At 35.4% G+C, this 19,196-nt stretch overlaps 1 protein-coding gene across 1 annotated transcript in view; it reads right to left on the reverse strand.

Annotated features, from left to right (window-relative positions):
- The window catches only part of LOC107036296 (diacylglycerol O-acyltransferase 1), a 73,276-nt gene that overhangs the window by 36,318 nt on the left and 17,762 nt on the right, over positions 1-19,196 (reverse strand). Inside the window, exons 4-6 of the mRNA XM_015254175.1 lie at positions 17,707-17,759; positions 11,924-12,032; positions 200-352 (exon numbers count right to left, since the gene is read on the reverse strand). Of these exons, the coding sequence (XP_015109661.1) occupies positions 200-352; positions 11,924-12,032; positions 17,707-17,759 (315 nt within the window). The remainder of the gene's footprint in view (positions 1-199; positions 353-11,923; positions 12,033-17,706; positions 17,760-19,196) is intronic.

Consider the following 19,196-nt stretch of genomic DNA (forward strand, 5'->3'; position numbering starts at 1 on the left):
ATTAGATTAATCACATAATTGAAAATTTAATAACCCCGTTTTCGTACCGCTCGGATAACCTCATCACTGTGATCACTCATATGACTGATTGTTATAGAGGTAAATTAAATTTCGCAGCACATTATAATTGCATGTATATAATCACTCCAAATTAATTGGAGTATTATGGGTCTCTAGCGAGAAGGATTGATTCACTCACCCTGCAGATTATTATATGACAGCGATTGTCTCCGCATTCTGCTCTGGGTCGCTGATTTTTTCGTACTCGTGCGGCACCACATGTTGACCTGAACGTATGACCATAGTTTCAGGAATAAGATGGCGTAGAGCATACACACGTACATGGACCCAACTGCAAATGAAGAAGAGAGAAGAGCTAAATATTTTTTTCACAAATAAAAAACATTTTCGTTAATTAGAAAATTGTTTCCCGTTTTTTACGCTTTTTTTTTAATAATCAGATAGTAAACTTTATGGTTTAATAACCATGTCTTCATCTGGATGAAGAAAACATTTTTTTATATTAAAAAAAAATCATTTACTGGAGTGAATAAGAATGCACATAAAAATCAAGTTCAAGTGTGAAGAAATCACTCATTCAATTTTATAACCACAAGTTACTAAAAATTATGAACGCTCCCCTGACCACGAAAGCTTTTTTTCCTCAATGAAATTCATTGTCTCAATTTTTATCTTTCGACGCGCATATATACAAGTAAAAAAAATATCGTTAATAAAATTACTTTTGCCAAAGAATCATTTTCCTGACAGAACTATTTATTTTTTTAGAATGATAATGCTACGTATGATGTTGAATGAACTCCATTAATAATTATTAACATTAAGAATTATTTCAGAAAATTGCAAAATAATAAATTTGAAAAAAATTGAAAAATAATAAGAAGTGTTGAATCAGTATCATATGTAGCAAAATCATCTCATAATTCAATATAATAATGTTTAACGACGGACATGGACCCCCTGGGAATGAGTGGCGCTTAAAAAAGAATTAATTCATCTCACAGAAAATTATTCCTCGGCAGTTTTAAAAAATGATGAATCCTCCCTTGACCACAAAACCTTTTATTTCTCAGTGAAATTCATTTTCTCAATTTTTATCAGTAAATAAAAAAAAATTTTATCAGTCGACGCGCATATGTACAAGTGAACTAAAAAAAACGTCGTTGAAGAGATTGAATCATCGCATCGAGAGCCTTCCATTGTGACATTCCGCCTGTACAGGACATTTCAAGTTGAATTGTAAAAAGAAAAACTGATGTCTTATCATCATCATCTCGTTTTCCTTTTGTCCCTCTCCCTTGAAAAGCATTCACACCACTGCAAAGTTGTAGCCCGTCAGTGGAATAACTCCATTTCGTTCTCTCAACAGTATATTCCTATCCACGTATTCTCACTCAGTGAGTCCCTTTGTCCCAGGTACTTGATTATCCCATGGGAAATTCACAGAAATACGTTTCATCGTGCCAAGCTTTTCCAGTACTCTTAAAGCTTTATCAGGGCCAAGCCGCTCTATTTCACTGGACCCCAACAGCGTGTAATTGTTTTAGTCGTTGAAAATAATGGATTGATGACATCATTAACGACTAGTTATATTTCATGCTGATGAGGGAGCTTCATCACTCCAAATTTAATAATTTGTTTGGGAGACAGTGACAAATAGACGGGGAGTGAAACGTATTCATGAGTACGAGTTGCCGCAATTTTCCACCATCGGGTCCTGTAGACTCGGAAATATCTCGCTATCTCGGTGCATTGTCACACTGAATTGTCTTTCAGATGATTGCAACTCTGGAGATAGGGGATGAAGTCTTCACGGCTCTCGTGAAATAAGTTGTCGCATCATTCGTTTTCAGGTTGTTCTCGGTATTGATCGAGTTCGTCCTCGACTTTCGATGCAGTACACATTATTTCATTGATGAGGGGCGCGTCAATAGACTCGTGAATTCTTCGGTAATCGAGGGAGTGAAAATTGTCTGAGAGGGGTAGAATTGTACTGGGAGAAATTGTTCATTCGAAGTCAATAAATTTCACTTGGAATTAATGAATTATTACACAATAATAATCCGATAAAAATTTGAGTCTTCAATTCTCAATTTCTGTCTTTTATTTTATTCATTCTATCAGAAGACAAAAAGAAATTGAATCTACGCGTAATCTTCTATTGTTGTAAATAAGATATTGATTTTAAAACGTTCCGGACACATTGAAAAATTATCTTTTTAGGTCTTCCCCAGTTTTTTGCACTTGGAATGAATGAATTATTATACAATAATAATCCGATAAAGATTTTAGTGTTCAATTCTGAATTTCTGTCACTTATTTTATTCATGCTATCAAAAGACAAGGATAAAAATCGAATTTATGGGTAATCTTCTATTATTCTAAATAACATATTGATTTTAAAACGTTCCAGAGACATTGGAAAATTTTTTTTTTCAGTTGTTTGCACTGTTTTTTGCATTTTTGGAATTTCGTCTCGCTGAAATGTTAATGTCTCTCTAATATTTAGAGAAAAAAGTGATTCGAAGTTCCCACCGATGTGAAGAAGAAAAAAAACTATTTCATTTTTTTTATTTAACCGATTATCTTTTTAAAATTCTTTTTTCATTTCCTATTCATAATAATAATTAGAATCCGACTATAGGAATGAGGAGTGTGGATATCCATTTACCATATGAAGAGAAAAATAGATATTAAATTTTCAGTAATACATGGAGATATTTTTTTATTACCCTAATGAGATTTCGAACGACTTTTGTGTTGTGTTTATTTTAATCGCAAAAAAACACTTCTCATTGATCTTTAACATAATTCCTCTTCAATCAACATTGTAGCTCGTGAATTAAGGAAAAATATACATATAATAAGAATAATAATGGATAAAAGTATATTTTACTAATTCTTAAGATGGAACTGGAAAGAAAATAAATTGAAATAAAATAGTGTAAACTAATCTAGTGACGTTCGCTAGTTTATTTTAAACACTGAGAAAAATATATGATACTGTCACGCAAATATGTTTCGGGCAAGAATCTATAAGAATACTTTGTACAGAAATTTCGATCATTCGTTTGTCTGAAACAAATTGATTGGCAGAATTATATTTTTTCATCAGTGTAATTCAAATATTCTCATTGAAATAAGTATTTTATTGTTATTTCATTGTAGATTTTTGATATGTTATGTTTGGAAATGGAAAATTCAAAATTTTATGGAAAAACCAATGGAAATTGTTAATGATTCTTGTTTTCCAAAAGTACGTGCAAAGAAATGATCTTCTCTGCAGGAAATATCCGCATGACAAAAATAATCTGTTCCCAATATGTAATGATCAATCGATTATTTCAAATTGAACAAATATCGACTTTATATACGGATAAAACATAAAGTGTATGTACTACAGCCCCCCTTATATAAGGGAAAAGTAACATATAATAAGGAACACGATGCGATGGAAAAAATCTCCGATATAATCTGGTATGTCATGCGCACGTGTGGTTGACGTGACACCATACCAATAATTTCAGCTGTCTGCCAGGGTATAAGAACTCCCTAGTTATAGAAGTCGGTATTAATTTCAATATCTGAATACGTAATCCTCAATTTAACTGCAAATTCGAATGGTTTATATTCAAAAAAAGGGGGACAAATGTGAAATGAATGGTGATAGTTTTGACAATTAATTCTCCCAACGGCTAAAAACTTTATATTTATAATGTTAGAATTTCCCAGGATTTATACCCTGTCATGATGCATACCGTAGCAGTAATTCGCTACTTACGTCGCACGAAATCGTTGTACAGTAGACTGTACCGTTGAATCGCAACAAGAAACTGTCTGGATCTCTGGCACTGTATCCAGCTGGCAAGGAAGCGTAATCACCGAGGCGAGTTACCCTGCGTAAAGTTGTATTTTGGCAAACGCAGTGCATTTCGTTTTCAGATTAAAGGGAAAACCCATCTTCTTCATCATGGGTTTTTATCAATGGTGCAATTAGGCTCCTTGGTTTTCATTCGGGAAGAATTCGAGAAGAATTGCTGTGGTATTAGTGCGGAAAAATGAGGATTTTTTTACACGCTTTTGGTAATCTAGAAAAATTCACAGCTAGCGCAATAACATTTTTTTTCCGTAATTGAAGAATGGGTTGTCAGCAATTTTTAGCGGAATCAACCACTAAGTTACTAATCCCGAAATTTTTTATTGCCACTGTTAGGAGTTTACCCCCGAAATTTGAACTAATAAATTTAGAAATTTGTAATCAGAATTTCTTATTGCATTTTTGGGAAATTTCCATTTTTTTAAATTGAAAATCAGTTTAATTCGGGAATATTTAATTGAATTACAATTTACCGGTCCATATGACAAGGAAAATTATTGAAAATTCAGGCAACTATTTTCCTGGATATCCAGTGTATTAAAAAATCCGTTGAATGTGATGTTCAGCGAATTTTCTGCTCGATTCTGAAGCTGTAGAAAAATTCCCCGACAGTGTAATCAAATTTCATTTGATTCCATGATTTAAGAATTGATTGCCAACAAGTTTCCCCCGAATTACCTGCAAAATTCATAAAGCCAAAAATTTGTTTTCGCCACTGTTAGGAATTTACCCCTAAAATTTTAATTAACAAATTTAGAAATTGTTAATCATAACTGATTTTTATGAAATTTCCATATCCTTTTTTTATTAAAAAATCACTCGATTTGTGAAGTATCTAATGAAATTGCAATTTTCAGGTCCATATGACAATGAAAATTCTTAAAAATTGTGAAAATTCAGATAACCATTTTCCTGAATTTGCAGTGCATTGAAAATTCAGTTGAATGTGATATTCAGCCAATTTCCAACCAGAAATTTTCTATTGCCACTGTTACAAATTTACCCCTAAAATACCAACTAAAAAATTTAAATATTTTAATCATAACTCATTTCTATGAAATTACCATATATTTTTAAATGAAAAATCACCTAAATTCTGGAATAACTACTGAAATTTCAGTTTTCAGATTCTGAAAATTCATGCAGCTACACGGAGAGAAATTTTTTAGAAAAATTCTAGTGCTAGCACGGGAACAGAGGCGCAAAGGGACGGCCAGGACAAAATTCCAGTGCCAGCACTAGAAATTATATTGGGGAAAACGTGAATTTTTCCCCGTATTTCTGTGAAAATTTCATAGAAATCCCCAGAAATTTTACCGGAAATACCAAAAAATTTTACCTTAACAGCACTAGAATTTTTCACAGCCCGTAGATTGTAATTTTTTCCAGTACTCGTACTAGAATTTTTCTAGAAAATTTCTGAATTATCAACCCGTTAAAAATTCGATGGAGTATGATCTTTAATTTTGACAATAAGTTCAAGAAACCTAACTGTCAATATAAATTCTCGCCTAACATGAAAAACTCAATTTCAGTGAATTTCCATCGCGAACAAGAAGCCCCATGGAAGATTATCCAACCTGTAAAGTTATTCTTCCTATTAGAACATGTACACAGCGTATGTCGAAATTCTCCCTCTTTTCATAAAATAATCTAGGATGAGACAGTTTGGACCTCGATTCTACGCTAATCCCCAGAATCTTCGCCGTGCTCTTCTCTAGTTTTCGAGCATGGTGAGATCACATTACCCTGGCTACCTCCGGCTACATCAGGCTTTCCACCCGACAACACGTACGAACGATGAGGGGAGTAAAAGTACAGTTGTACCGAATTAGAAATGTAAATTTTAGTCCCGTTGAATTTTCCCAGCGACGTAGTGCTAATTGATGCAAAAATAATTTACTCAGCATCTCCCTACTTTCCATCATAACATCCAAAGTTTCTGGGATCAAATTAAATTTCCTCTTTCACTCAATTGGCTAATTGATGGTTTTATATTCAGTCTTGAATGAGGGAGGAAATGAGAGTCCCCTTCGTTGAGCCTGTTTTTCTCCCCCACTTGAGGGCTGAATTGTTTTGGAAGTTGTCATCTTACACTGTTCACCAGACCTACTTGAATCAATTTGGATACCCGAGTCTAGTGTCTGGGGTTGAGATTATTAGGATTTCATGAGTATTTTGGTTAACCAACAACTTCGGGCGCTGGGAATCCTGGTGGATTGTAGGTGCATTCAAGAGGCAGAATTGCAGTGGGTTGGGACGGGAATCTCGAGTATGCTGGTTTACAGATGTAGTTCGGGTATTTTTCTGGCTGCTGATTGATTTCTATTATTTATGTCAGGAGCATTGCGAGCTTGATGCATTGTTAGAAAGAAAATACGACTTCATGGACAGTTGCACGGAGAGAAATATTCAATAAAAATTNGAAATCCCCAGAAATTTTACCGGAAATACCAAAAAATTTTACCTTAACAGCACTAGAATTTTTCACAGCCCGTAGATTGTAATTTTTTCCAGTACTCGTACTAGAATTTTTCTAGAAAATTTCTGAATTATCAACCCGTTAAAAATTCGATGGAGTATGATCTTTAATTTTGACAATAAGTTCAAGAAACCTAACTGTCAATATAAATTCTCGCCTAACATGAAAAACTCAATTTCAGTGAATTTCCATCGCGAACAAGAAGCCCCATGGAAGATTATCCAACCTGTAAAGTTATTCTTCCTATTAGAACATGTACACAGCGTATGTCGAAATTCTCCCTCTTTTCATAAAATAATCTAGGATGAGACAGTTTGGACCTCGATTCTACGCTAATCCCCAGAATCTTCGCCGTGCTCTTCTCTAGTTTTCGAGCATGGTGAGATCACATTACCCTGGCTACCTCCGGCTACATCAGGCTTTCCACCCGACAACACGTACGAACGATGAGGGGAGTAAAAGTACAGTTGTACCGAATTAGAAATGTAAATTTTAGTCCCGTTGAATTTTCCCAGCGACGTAGTGCTAATTGATGCAAAAATAATTTACTCAGCATCTCCCTACTTTCCATCATAACATCCAAAGTTTCTGGGATCAAATTAAATTTCCTCTTTCACTCAATTGGCTAATTGATGGTTTTATATTCAGTCTTGAATGAGGGAGGAAATGAGAGTCCCCTTCGTTGAGCCTGTTTTTCTCCCCCACTTGAGGGCTGAATTGTTTTGGAAGTTGTCATCTTACACTGTTCACCAGACCTACTTGAATCAATTTGGATACCCGAGTCTAGTGTCTGGGGTTGAGATTATTAGGATTTCATGAGTATTTTGGTTAACCAACAACTTCGGGCGCTGGGAATCCTGGTGGATTGTAGGTGCATTCAAGAGGCAGAATTGCAGTGGGTTGGGACGGGAATCTCGAGTATGCTGGTTTACAGATGTAGTTCGGGTATTTTTCTGGCTGCTGATTGATTTCTATTATTTATGTCAGGAGCATTGCGAGCTTGATGCATTGTTAGAAAGAAAATACGACTTCATGGACAGTTGCACGGAGAGAAATATTCAATAAAAATTACGTATCTTTCCGTAATTCCGGAGCGAAATGTGGTTGTAGGAAATTTTACGGAACTGTCACGAAATTTTTCCGGAGCGTTCCGTAATTTTTATCTGAATCTCTTGCGAAAAATTACGATACCGTCACTTAAATTTTCTGAGTCGATTTCGTAATCAGTGAGTGAAGTGAGAGTTCCGTAATTTTTACTGAATATTTCTCTCCGTGTGGCAATTAATTTTCAGGACAGTGATAGTGAATGCGATTTAGAGGGCAAATATCATGAAATTTTAAGTTCTACTGAAAATTCGGTAAAATTCCAGAATTTTAAACAACGTATGAACGAGAATTCGTTAATTAATTTGAATTTCCTATCTAATATGAATATTCGGTGTCAAATGACAGTGAATTTTCAGGGAAATCTGCAGTTTCATGATTTTTGTCGATCTGAATCGCATTCGGGGTCACTGTCCTGAAAATTCAAGAATATATTTACCGGTGTTTGTTGGTTTTCTATTCATTTTCAGGGAACAATGGCACAGAAATTAACAGTTCTCTTTGATTTTTATACAAAATTCTGAATTTTCAATGACGAAATTCCTTGAAATTTCAATGGTAATTAAATTCGATAAATTTCTGAAAAGTGTACCGGAAATTTCAGACAAAAATTTTTAAGAGTGTGACAACAATTTTATCTGTTTGAGAAGTTGTCGAGATTAAATGTGGAAAAACCTGTCATTGAGAAGATGCGGAGAAGAAGGCACGGAGAAAAAACAAGATTTGATCTTCTGGAAGATATCACTAATTTTGAAGGACCTATACGGAGAGCATATAAAACCAAAAAGTACTATGTGCACATAGTAATCGAGGATTATACCGGAAAAACTTTAAAATTTCATTTATTTGCGAACGTTTGCGATGTGAAATTTATTTCTTATGTTTTAGCGCCTCCTACATTCTACTCGAGAAAACAGCAGAAAATACTATGTTGACTAGTAAAAACTCCAGTGTACAACGAGAGCCTCGATGCAATTTTCAAATTATTTCAGTAATTTTCCTCCAAAAGTAAACTTTCTAATTTTTCAATATCGAGATTTAAATTAAAACCTGCAAAGTTCAAATAATAAAATCATTGTAAAATGAAGGAGAAAAAATAGACATAGTACTTGGATATCGTTAATGAAAAAAATTAGAATATTCGTAAATTTCGAAAAATCAATCTACATTATTTCATAATAAACAACAAAAATTCTCGATATGCATGGCGAACTTTGATAGAATTTTTATCAATTTCGAAATCAATCCCACAAAAAATTCTAGCTCTGCATTACGTAAAACTTCATCCCGAAATTCCCTCAAAAAAAAATCAAGATCCTTCCCCCCGCGCTGCTACATCCCGAAGGCACTCAGACTTACCCCCTCTCCCAGAACCACCCACTCACCCTAGAAAGCCAAGAAGCCAAGGGCCCGGCATCTTCGAGCTTTTGCTTTGGAACATTGGCATTCTTGGGAACCAATTTTCCCACTCTAATTTCCAACGGATTATCCGGTGTAAACGGACCAGAGGTGTGCATTCAGACCAGTAGTGCAACGAGCTAGTTAACCTAACAGGGAGTGCTGGCTAGAATCCAGGGTCGTTGCATATGTAAATACATTCTTATCCAAGAGTGCAAAGGTCTGAGTAACGCTGTACGATTGTGTCTGTGATGTCTACGTTTACATGTCTAGATTCATACACCATTGGGGGTTGGGGTCGAGGGGGGATAGGTTCATTGTGTGTGGAGGTGAGCCGCTCAGCCACCTGGATTTTAGCTTCCAACCTATAACCCACCTAAGGCTGCCTACGTATTATCCAACATCTACTTAGAAGTACGAACCACTCCTCCCATCCACTCGTGACTCTCGTTCGTGGAATTTCACGGTACGTCGAGCCCCTTCTCGTTTAACGTTCGCTTTGGTCCCAGGGCTTTTTTTTCCACCCTTCCGTTCCTTCACAGTGTTTTCAACGGGGCTGAGACTTTTTATGCGCTTCTTTCTTCTCTCTTTTGTAATTAGGGGCTGTTGGAGGCATTTGATTTTTTTCGAGCGCTGTCCTGAGGATCGTAGTCCTGTCTGTTTTTTTAATCTCGCTAGTTTAATTGGGAGAAAATAGTATGTTTCCGCACTCGTGCGTAAAGTGAAATTTTACGGGTGCTCCGCGTGCGCAAAATCGCGCTTTCCACACATTGTTATGTAGGACAAAAAAATATCCACGAATCGGGTACACTGGCAAAATTTCTTTGACATTTCGCGGAAGATATTATAGTAAATCTGATGAGAGTGACATTGAATCGAATTTAGGGAAAAAATGGTTATGAAATTTCAAGTTTTGAGTAGAATTCACGGAAATTCGTCAATTTTCAGTGGAAGTGGGACGGAAGTTTCACAATTTGATTGAATTTTCAGTGAAACATGAATATTTAAAAACAAAATGACATAAATTTTTAATTTTTCCCTGAATTTTCCGGATTTTTCACAGAGTAATTAAACTGAAAGATCAAGTGTTCTATTGATTTCCTATATTTTCTAAGTTATTCTATTGATTGTCAAGTCATTCGAACAGGAAATCAATGGAATATTTAATTTGTCAATGACAAGATTTCCTGAAATTTTAGTGGAACTTGAACACGATAAAAATTTCCGGAATTCGTCACACAAAATTTAGACGAAAATTCTTAACAGTGTTTATAATATTCCGAAAACCGAAATATTTAATTCTTAATTCCAGAATAATAATATTCCGGAATCCGGAATATTTTATCCTCAATTCCGGAATAATATTTCGAATAAGTACGGACGACGCGCCGTCCAAATTTAAGTGAATCTAAGTAAATGAATAATATTTTTTTATTTAATTCATAATTCAGCAGTGGTCAAACGGTTTCAGTCAATTCCCTTCTAGCGCCAGATCTCAATAAATATCTCAAATTCTAAAGGAGTCAGCAAAATTTTTCTAAAAATCTTTTTTGTAAGAAAAAGTGAAGACTATCGAAAAAGATCTTACAAAAATTTCGCTACCTTTCTTAAATTCCGAGTTATTCAAAAAAAAAAACTCAACTGAGAGCTAAGTCGACTTGAACCGATTGACCAATTCCCTACTAAATTTTAAGTAAATTAAATTACGATATATGGAAATTGTAAATACATTGATGATTGCTACTCAAAAAATAGTAATCATCATGATTGATTCAATCGAGTTCTGAAGGTTTCACTGTGTTATATACCAATACCAAAATCCTGTCTCCACATTCATTTTGATAGAAATATCGAACAACCTTCGCGGCGTAACGGAAACCTGCTTGTTCTTCAAATACTCCAACCAATTTCCTTCAAAAAGTTTTCAATATTTTCCAAAACCAAAGCATATTGACCTTTAGAAGGCTTCGATGAAGATCAATCTGCTTTGGTTTTCAAAAATATTAATAACTTTTCATAGAAAACTAGTTTAAAAAATTTCACGGAATCAAAGACCTTCTCTTACCCCTTAATTCCGTTATCGCAAGTGGATGAAACATGCTACTTTCTAATCTCAACAAATTATGTCCACGATATCGGCCAGTTTTTCCCTCTACCCTATGCCAAGAAACTTCTCTCCCCAACATAGTGGGTTTTCATCTACCAATTTGCTTTTGGGTCATGTCGAAAAAGAATCCTCAAACCTAAAAGCTAGCACATCCCAGAAAGTACGAGGAGGTATCAAAACTACGGTCTAAGTAAGTAGGTGTGCTCTTGAGTGCAGACGTGAGTCGTTTCGCATGTCAGGAGTAGGTCGACTCTGTCGGTATCTGGTAGAAGGGTAAAGAGCATGGGTGAAGAAGACCGGGTGTATGCACTCGAAAAAGATACTCAAAGACTTTCCAACTTTTAGGCGCTTGTTTCGTGCCAAAACGAAACTTTTCACCTCCAACAAATCGTTGTTTTTTTCCTCTCTCTCTCTCTTTCTTTTCAACTCCCTCTCTCCCGGCGTCTCTGTCCCCACCCTGGAGATAATATATTCCGAATGAAATGCCGAGGATGTTAATGCCATTCCTATTACCATCCACCTAATTTAATTCAACATTTACCCGTGTTAATTTAGCCCGATGATTTGTCTGTATGCGTGACAAAAGCAGAAACTGAACATATCCAATGGATCTGCCACAAGGCACACCCCAAGTAATTGGATTTGCATGTAAACTCAGGGATGACATATTCTCAACGAATGCGAATTGCAGGGAGCGGGTGGGGGAGGAAAGCGACATGAAAACGGGGTTGCGGGTATAACGTTTCACGTCGGGATGCTATCCCAAGTTATATGGAGAATGCCAGGTTGGATGACCAGCTGACAACTCTATCAGCGAAATGTTCACTGGGATTACCGCAGTCGACTGTTTTCAGTCCATTGAAATATTATAACGAAATGGAGGTTCTGGGGGAATTATTTGTATTTACATTTTGATGGTGGTTTTACTACTTACTCAGACTGAAGCCGGATTCCTTGACGTGGATGACCACCATCGGCATCAGGACCATCACGATGAGGTTGACTACGTGGAACACCATGCCCGGTCCGTGTGCTATGATGTCCTGGAAATGTGGAATTCTTAGGAGTTTTTTTGGTTGAATTGACGATAGTGGTTCGAGGAACTGACCCTCGTCGTCAGCACGATTTTTAGTTTTTTTTTAAGGTTTTGGAATTTTTTGTTGGAAAGGAATATTGAGGAATATTGGGGAATGTATGAGAAATTTTCGCTCATTCTGAGAGAATTTTTCTAAGAAGCAGACAACAAAGTTCTAGTTCTCAATCATTTTTGCTTAAAAAAATTATTGCAGAGAAATTATGCTGTAGAATTGATAGAACACACGAAACTTGAGGTAAACATATTCTTAAATTTTCACTAATTGAAAACGCAGCGTAATTTGGTACTGAATATTCATGTTTTCATTGAAAATGGAAGTTTAATTGGAAAATTCATATTTTTCTACTACTCAAAAAAATTAGAATTCATGTTGAATCTAATTCAACCTCGTCCTCTTGAGAATTACTTGTGAACTGTCCACGAAATTTCAATTTTTTTTTCTAGTACAGCACACTGGTAAAAACTTGTAGCCGAAATTTCCGGTGCACTTCTTGTAAATTTTTATCACACCATAGTTCCACTGGAATTTCAAGGAATTTCGCCATTAAAAATTTAAATATTGATAAAAAATCAATAGATACCGCAAATTTTAGTTCAATTATTTCATAAAAATTAATGGAGATCATAAAAACTCAACAAAATTCGACTAAATCGGCTATGTTACTTAGCTCTTCGATGAGTTTTCGAAGAATATCTCCGAATCTGTGGGAGTTGACGAAATTTTTGCAATAACTTATTTGTAGAGAAAATCAAGAGCAACAAAAAAAGTTATAACAGAAATTTTGCTATCTGCCGTAGATTCCGAGATATGCATTAAAAATTGACCAATAGTCAAAGTTGACTTGTACCGTTTTACCGCTTCGCTACTGAATATTCATATTTCAATAAAAAATTCAAGTAAGTTCAGTAATTCTCGTCTTCCTGCTGCTCAAAAATTTATAATTCCCTCTCATTTCCAGTGAAATCTACAATTTTATGACAGCATCTCCTGACAATTACCAGTGAACTGTCCATAAAATTTCAATATTTCTCAAACCCAGAAGTCCAACTCATCACATAATGAGGGAAACAGTCTCCAACGAAGAGACATTTTACGAAGCAAGCTATCCAAAAGACATTTCCTCTCAATAACGAAATGATTAAAATCCCATCGCGTTCATTGAACCGCGCCACATCTCATAATAAAACGAATCGCCTCTTCACAATATCTAGCTCAAATCCATAAATTTCACTGAATCTTCACATTCCAGAAATGTACCCAGCACATCCAAATTACATTATCAAACATTTACAACGACCTTCTCCGTCTCCATTCAACACAGGCGAGATAACAGGAATTGTTGGCAGTCTACTGCTAATTGCATAGCTGAAATATTCATGTGCATCCCATTTGCAGTGGCTAATAGTAGCCCCTATGAATTGGAGATATTGATCAAGAATCTTGAAGGATTTCAAGATTTAGTGCCTGGAGGAGAATAACCGAGAATAAATGGCAATTTCCTCTCGGGTTATGCCGGCCATAGTCACAACTTTATGAAATTATAGCGCAGTTATGAATATACACGGTCAAATACCCGGTAAATGTGATGAATTATTCACTTCCACTTGTAAAAATAACTCGGAGGTAATCTTTGTTGAGACTGCGCTATCAAAATGAATCAACGTGGTATAATCCAGTTAGTTAATTCCAATCTCTGGACCGTACGAAATTTCTCGCGCCGACTATACCATCCTTTTTCAAATCCTCTCTACATTCTCAGGAATATTTTTTACCCGGATTAACATGGTTCCCACGTTTCTGGATGCGTCCAGGGAGAGTAAAATTATTTCCATTGTACTCAAATCTCACTAATTGATTAAACTCTTATGATTACGGATAGAATCGTCTCAGCGATTTTCCTCTGAATTCTGTTTTATGTCGCACGGAAATGTACACATTGGATTAACATCGGTGCCACGCGGAGGAAAAAAGTGAAAAAAATCGTCAAATGAATCAGGCAATCGCGAAGCGGAATTCGTATTTTTATTTTTATTTTTTTCTTTATATTGTGTTTTATTTTTATTTTACTTTTTGCTTCTCAATGGGGGCATTCACGTATGAAAAAATCGTATAGAAAGTTTCTATACGATTTGCGTATAGAATTTCTATAGGTTTTTCGTATATGATATTCGGATATTTCTATACAAAAATTCCCTATACGGATTATTTCTATACGAATTCGTGTAGAAATTCGTATAGAAATGAACCGTATAGGAAATTTTCGTATAGAAATATCCGAATATCATATACGAAAAACCTATAGAAATGCTATACACCGTCCGTGTAGAAAGATTCTATACGATTTTTTCCTACGTGTTGTATTCGTCAAATTCGAAAGTTTCAATTTTTTTGGGTCAGCATAACTAATTTTGACCTCAGGAGTTCAAATATGGTATTTTTATCGTCTTTCGACGTGAGATTGATTCCATGATTTATAGTTGAAAAAATTTATTTTGAAATTAATATTCGGGGATAGATAACAAAAGTTTAGCGTTGGGGCAATGTTGGCTACCAATACTGAGGCAATGTTGAATTCCCAGAATCATTAAATTCAATTTAAAATACATCATCAAAGAAATTCCATTCGGAAAAAAATTGGTAATTTTTTAACAAAAATATATTGATTATACTGTGACGAAAGCAATTTCCCGCTCATTTATTCTTGTATTTTTATTCATTTTTTATTAAAAAAAAAATTATTAACCTACATTTCGCCTCACGATGACCTTTTCTATAATCAAATTTGCTGAGATTTTCTGGATAATTTCCTTCCAACTTTTCTCTCCCTGCACATTTCTAAATGTATCGGGGGAATCAAATTGTTCCCATTATGCTCACATCTCACTAATTGATTAAACTCTTATGATTACGGATAGAATCGTTTCCGAGATTTTCCCGTGAATTCTGTTTTATGTCACTGAAGCGTCGACACATAGTCACAGGGTAACACACAGAGTTATACCGGGGTCCCTACGTGTAATGCTCTTTACAAGTTGCGCACCAATTTCACGAGAGTAAGCAAGTGGCACACTTGAGTTCTGGGAGTCAATCGTACTTAAATGAAGTGCTCACTCGAATTCACACGGCTTCAGCAGGAACTCGAGGAGAAATCTTTCGAATGGGATTAATCATGTTAATTTTACTTTGATGTTGCTTTTTTAATTTGTCAGGATGTCATGTGCACCCGGGGAAAAGATGTTTTTGAGATAAATCAAGAAATTATTTTATATTTCTTCTTGTTTTTTATGCATTACCGGCATGAATCATTTATTTTATTTCATTCAACGATTTCCTTTTTCATGTTTTACGGAAATATTTTCGATTTAGATATCTTTAGAATTCCAATGACTTTGGATAAAGATGATTTTATGATCGTAATGACTATGAATTGAGGGATTGAAGAAAAATTACTGATTTCAAGTAAATATGTTTCAGATATTAGAATTTTTTCTCAGTGCACTGTAATGTTCCATGAATTTCTGATTAATTTCCCCTCAATTCTTCTTTGAATTGAAATTTTATGGACATTTAACTGATAATTTTCAGCAGAGCATCATTGGATTCACCTTAGAAAGGGAAAAAATCATAAAGCTTCATAAAAAATTGAATGGAATCTTAAATTTTTGAAGCGAAAAACGTGAATGGTCCAATTTCTTGGAATTTTCAATCGAAACCTGAATATTTAGTACCAGATCACTCTAAAGTTTCAATGACTTGAATTTTCCCGATTTCTATTAATTTTTACGGAATAATTAACCTGAAAATTACACATTCCATCGATTGTCGTCATCAAACGGTGATTTCTCAGTGACGAAGCTGAGATTCAAGTGAATCAATCACACGGAAAGAGATGTTCAATAAAAATTACGGAACTCACAATTCGCTCACCGAGTACGGAATCCACTCAGAAAAATTAAGTGACGGTATCGTAATTTTTCACAGGAGATTCAGATAAAAATTACGGAACGCTCTGGAAAAATTCCGTGACAGTTCCATAAAATTCCCTACAACCACATTTCGCTCCGGAATTACGAAAAAGATACGTAATTTTTATCGAATATTTCTCTCCCTGCACTTTATAAATATTTCAACACTAGGGGGCTTCGCCCCCCCGCTCGCTTCGCTCGCTCCCCCCCAATCCAACTGTCAGCCCCCCCACCGCGTTTGACCCTGGGACATCCTCCTCCCTTCGTCTGAATTTTTGCGTCGCCTGAATTGTCTTAAATTTTGCCCTTATTTTTTTATTATATAGAGAGAAACTGTAGCCAAAATTTCAGGCAAAAATATTTGATAATGTATTCATCTGCGTCACTGAAAAACTACTCAATTCAATAAAACAGTAGCGCTGGAATATCAACCGCAGTGGATGCCACCCCACGACACGGACAGTGATTCACCCCAAAAGCGCCGTCACCATGAATTATCAAACTCCGCGCATAATATATGAGCCTGCATTATTCATCATATCCGAAGTGTTGAAAGCTCCAGTTCATGATTTTACAGAAGTCGTTCAAATGACTCGACGCTCATGTTTCCAGTGCCCCATTCCAGCAACGTTTTTACTCGGAAAACTATTTGCCAAGATTACGCTCAGCTGCACCCAGAGTCCGATAGCACGCTCAGTTAGACGTATATAAAATATAGGGATAAAATCACGATGTCGTGCAACATTGACCATCTGAGACACAACTTTTTTCCAAAACATTTTTCCTACTCCTGTATTTTTCCTCTGTGAGAATTTATATCAAGCGATATCGGAAAAGGTTCCCCATTGGTGATACTGGAATCCCTACAGCGATAGTTTGACTTCAACGATTTCACGATTTTTCCGGTATTATTGTTGACTCGAGAAAACGCACGTACACTGAGAGAAAAAATTTACTCGGCCGAAAAACTATGTTCCACGTGAGAATATTTGATGAAGTGGAACAGATTTACATGAGGGAAATTAACCACAATGTTACAAATTTCTTGAAATTTCAGTCACAACGTCATCTGAATTTTCAATGTTGTGAGTTTGAATTCAATTCCAGACGAAAGCGTTCACAAAAATTCTCATTTGTCTTGAAAATTCAAGAAAATCGGATTTTTCATGCAATAATTGACCTGAACGTCAGCGCTTCCCCTGATTTTTTCATTCAGTTATGAATTTTCACTGAATATTGAATTGAGCAAATTAAAATTCCTTCAGATGACCGTTAATGGCTGAGAAGTTGAGAGTTTTTTAAAGATGAACGGAAACGCTTGGAATAATTACGGTGGTCTGTTTTCAAGAAATATCTCGGAATCTAGAGTAAATAGCAAAATTTTGTCAAAACCTTTTTTGTAGAGCGAATTAAGAGCTACAAGAAACGTTATTACGAAAATTTTGCTATCTATCTTAGATTCGGAGATATTCTTCGAAGAATCAGCTGACCTAAATCGACTTAAATCGTTTTGCCGCTTCGCTACTGAATTATGGGTCAACAGTCCACGAAATTCCAATTTTTTTCCAACAGTGTGCTTTCTAGAACCACGAGTTTCTCAAATTGAAGAAATTAGAATTTTTGTCCAATCCGATTCAATTTATTTTCATATTTACCAATGAGAGTCCTTTCTCGATCAGGAGACAGAGAGCCACCGGCACTACCGAGTCTGAAACGAGAAAAAGAGAAATATAAAAAATGTTGAACAGCCACTGAAGCATAAAAATGAGAAGTATGAATTGCAACTCGCAATCAACTTTCATTCAATTGCCGAGAAAATGAATGATTAACCGTTGGAATTGCTCTGTGGATTTGTAATGAGCCATTACCTCACCACAAACGCTCACTAAAGTAGATTATGTTATTCCAAAGTACCAAAGAAGATTGGTTGGTGCAGTCGACTAAAGCGGATGCCGTCCGTAATTGGCGAAGTCCTCTAACCCTTGTGAGCGGAAAGCCCTACAGAAATTCTCAAGCCTCACAGGGGAAGGAACGTCGGGGATGAAAAGTATGAGAAAAAAAATTATGCGAAAAGTAGAACGTGCTTGTAACCGAGGATGCGTAATTAACTGGTTTCTCGTGCACCTCCACAACTCTCTTACTTGCACCTAAACCGCAGTGTGGCTACCCTGGCAATCAAGAGACTCCTCGAGAGGGCGGCGAACACTTTTCTTGCAAAGTGACTTACATCAAAGGGTGAAATTATTTTCAATCAAACAAACAATACGGGGATTTAGGGATTTTTTGCTTCCGAACGAAAGCGTTGATGTGTTCGTCAAATCCGAAATTATAATTAATTTTGGCCTCAAGAGGGCGAATACACTGAGGAACAAATTACTTTGGCCATGGAATTTTCTTGGGGGAAGAATTAATTTTTTTTATTAGCGTTTTTCTCCAGGCCAGTTATTCCCAGGTTATTATTAATAATTTTAATAATTAATAATGTTCATCTTAATCGTAATCTTAATAATTTTAATAATTATTTTTGTTATTATTAATTATGAGATTTTTTATGTAAAATAATTTGGAATAATTCTAAATGTTAATAATCATCAAAGGAGTTTATTGTTGGTTAATTTCTCTCAAGTAAATCTGTTCCACTCCATCAAATATTCTTACGTGGAACATATAACTTTTCGGCAGAGCTAATTGTTTCTCTCGTGTTTTCACTTGAATTTTCATGATTTTTATTGATTTTCATGGAATAATTAAATTGAAATTTTGTCAACAGTGTTGACAATTTCCACTGATTTTTCATAAAATTTTGAATTTTCAATGACAAAATTCCTTGAAGTTTTATTGAAACTAAACCATGACAAAAATTTATTCATTCATAAATTGCTGAATTTAATGCGCCGATGAAATTAATCGCAATTGCAGTCTCCAATCGCTTTTATCACTCGTCGGACAGTATACGTACCGTCTTGAATGTTTATGATTTCTATTGATTTTTACGGCGTAATTAAATTGAAATTTTGTCAACAGTGTTGACAATTGCCACTGATTTTTCATAAACTTTTGAATTTTCAATGACAAAATTCCTTGAAGTTTTATTGAAACTAAACCACGACAAAAATTTATTCATTCATAAATTGCTGAATTTAAT

Source organism: Diachasma alloeum, unplaced genomic scaffold (genome assembly GCF_001412515.2).
Source record: "Diachasma alloeum isolate Michigan unplaced genomic scaffold, Dall2.0 Dall_scaffold_00208, whole genome shotgun sequence".
In the NCBI taxonomy this organism is placed as follows: domain Eukaryota; kingdom Metazoa; phylum Arthropoda; class Insecta; order Hymenoptera; family Braconidae; genus Diachasma; species Diachasma alloeum.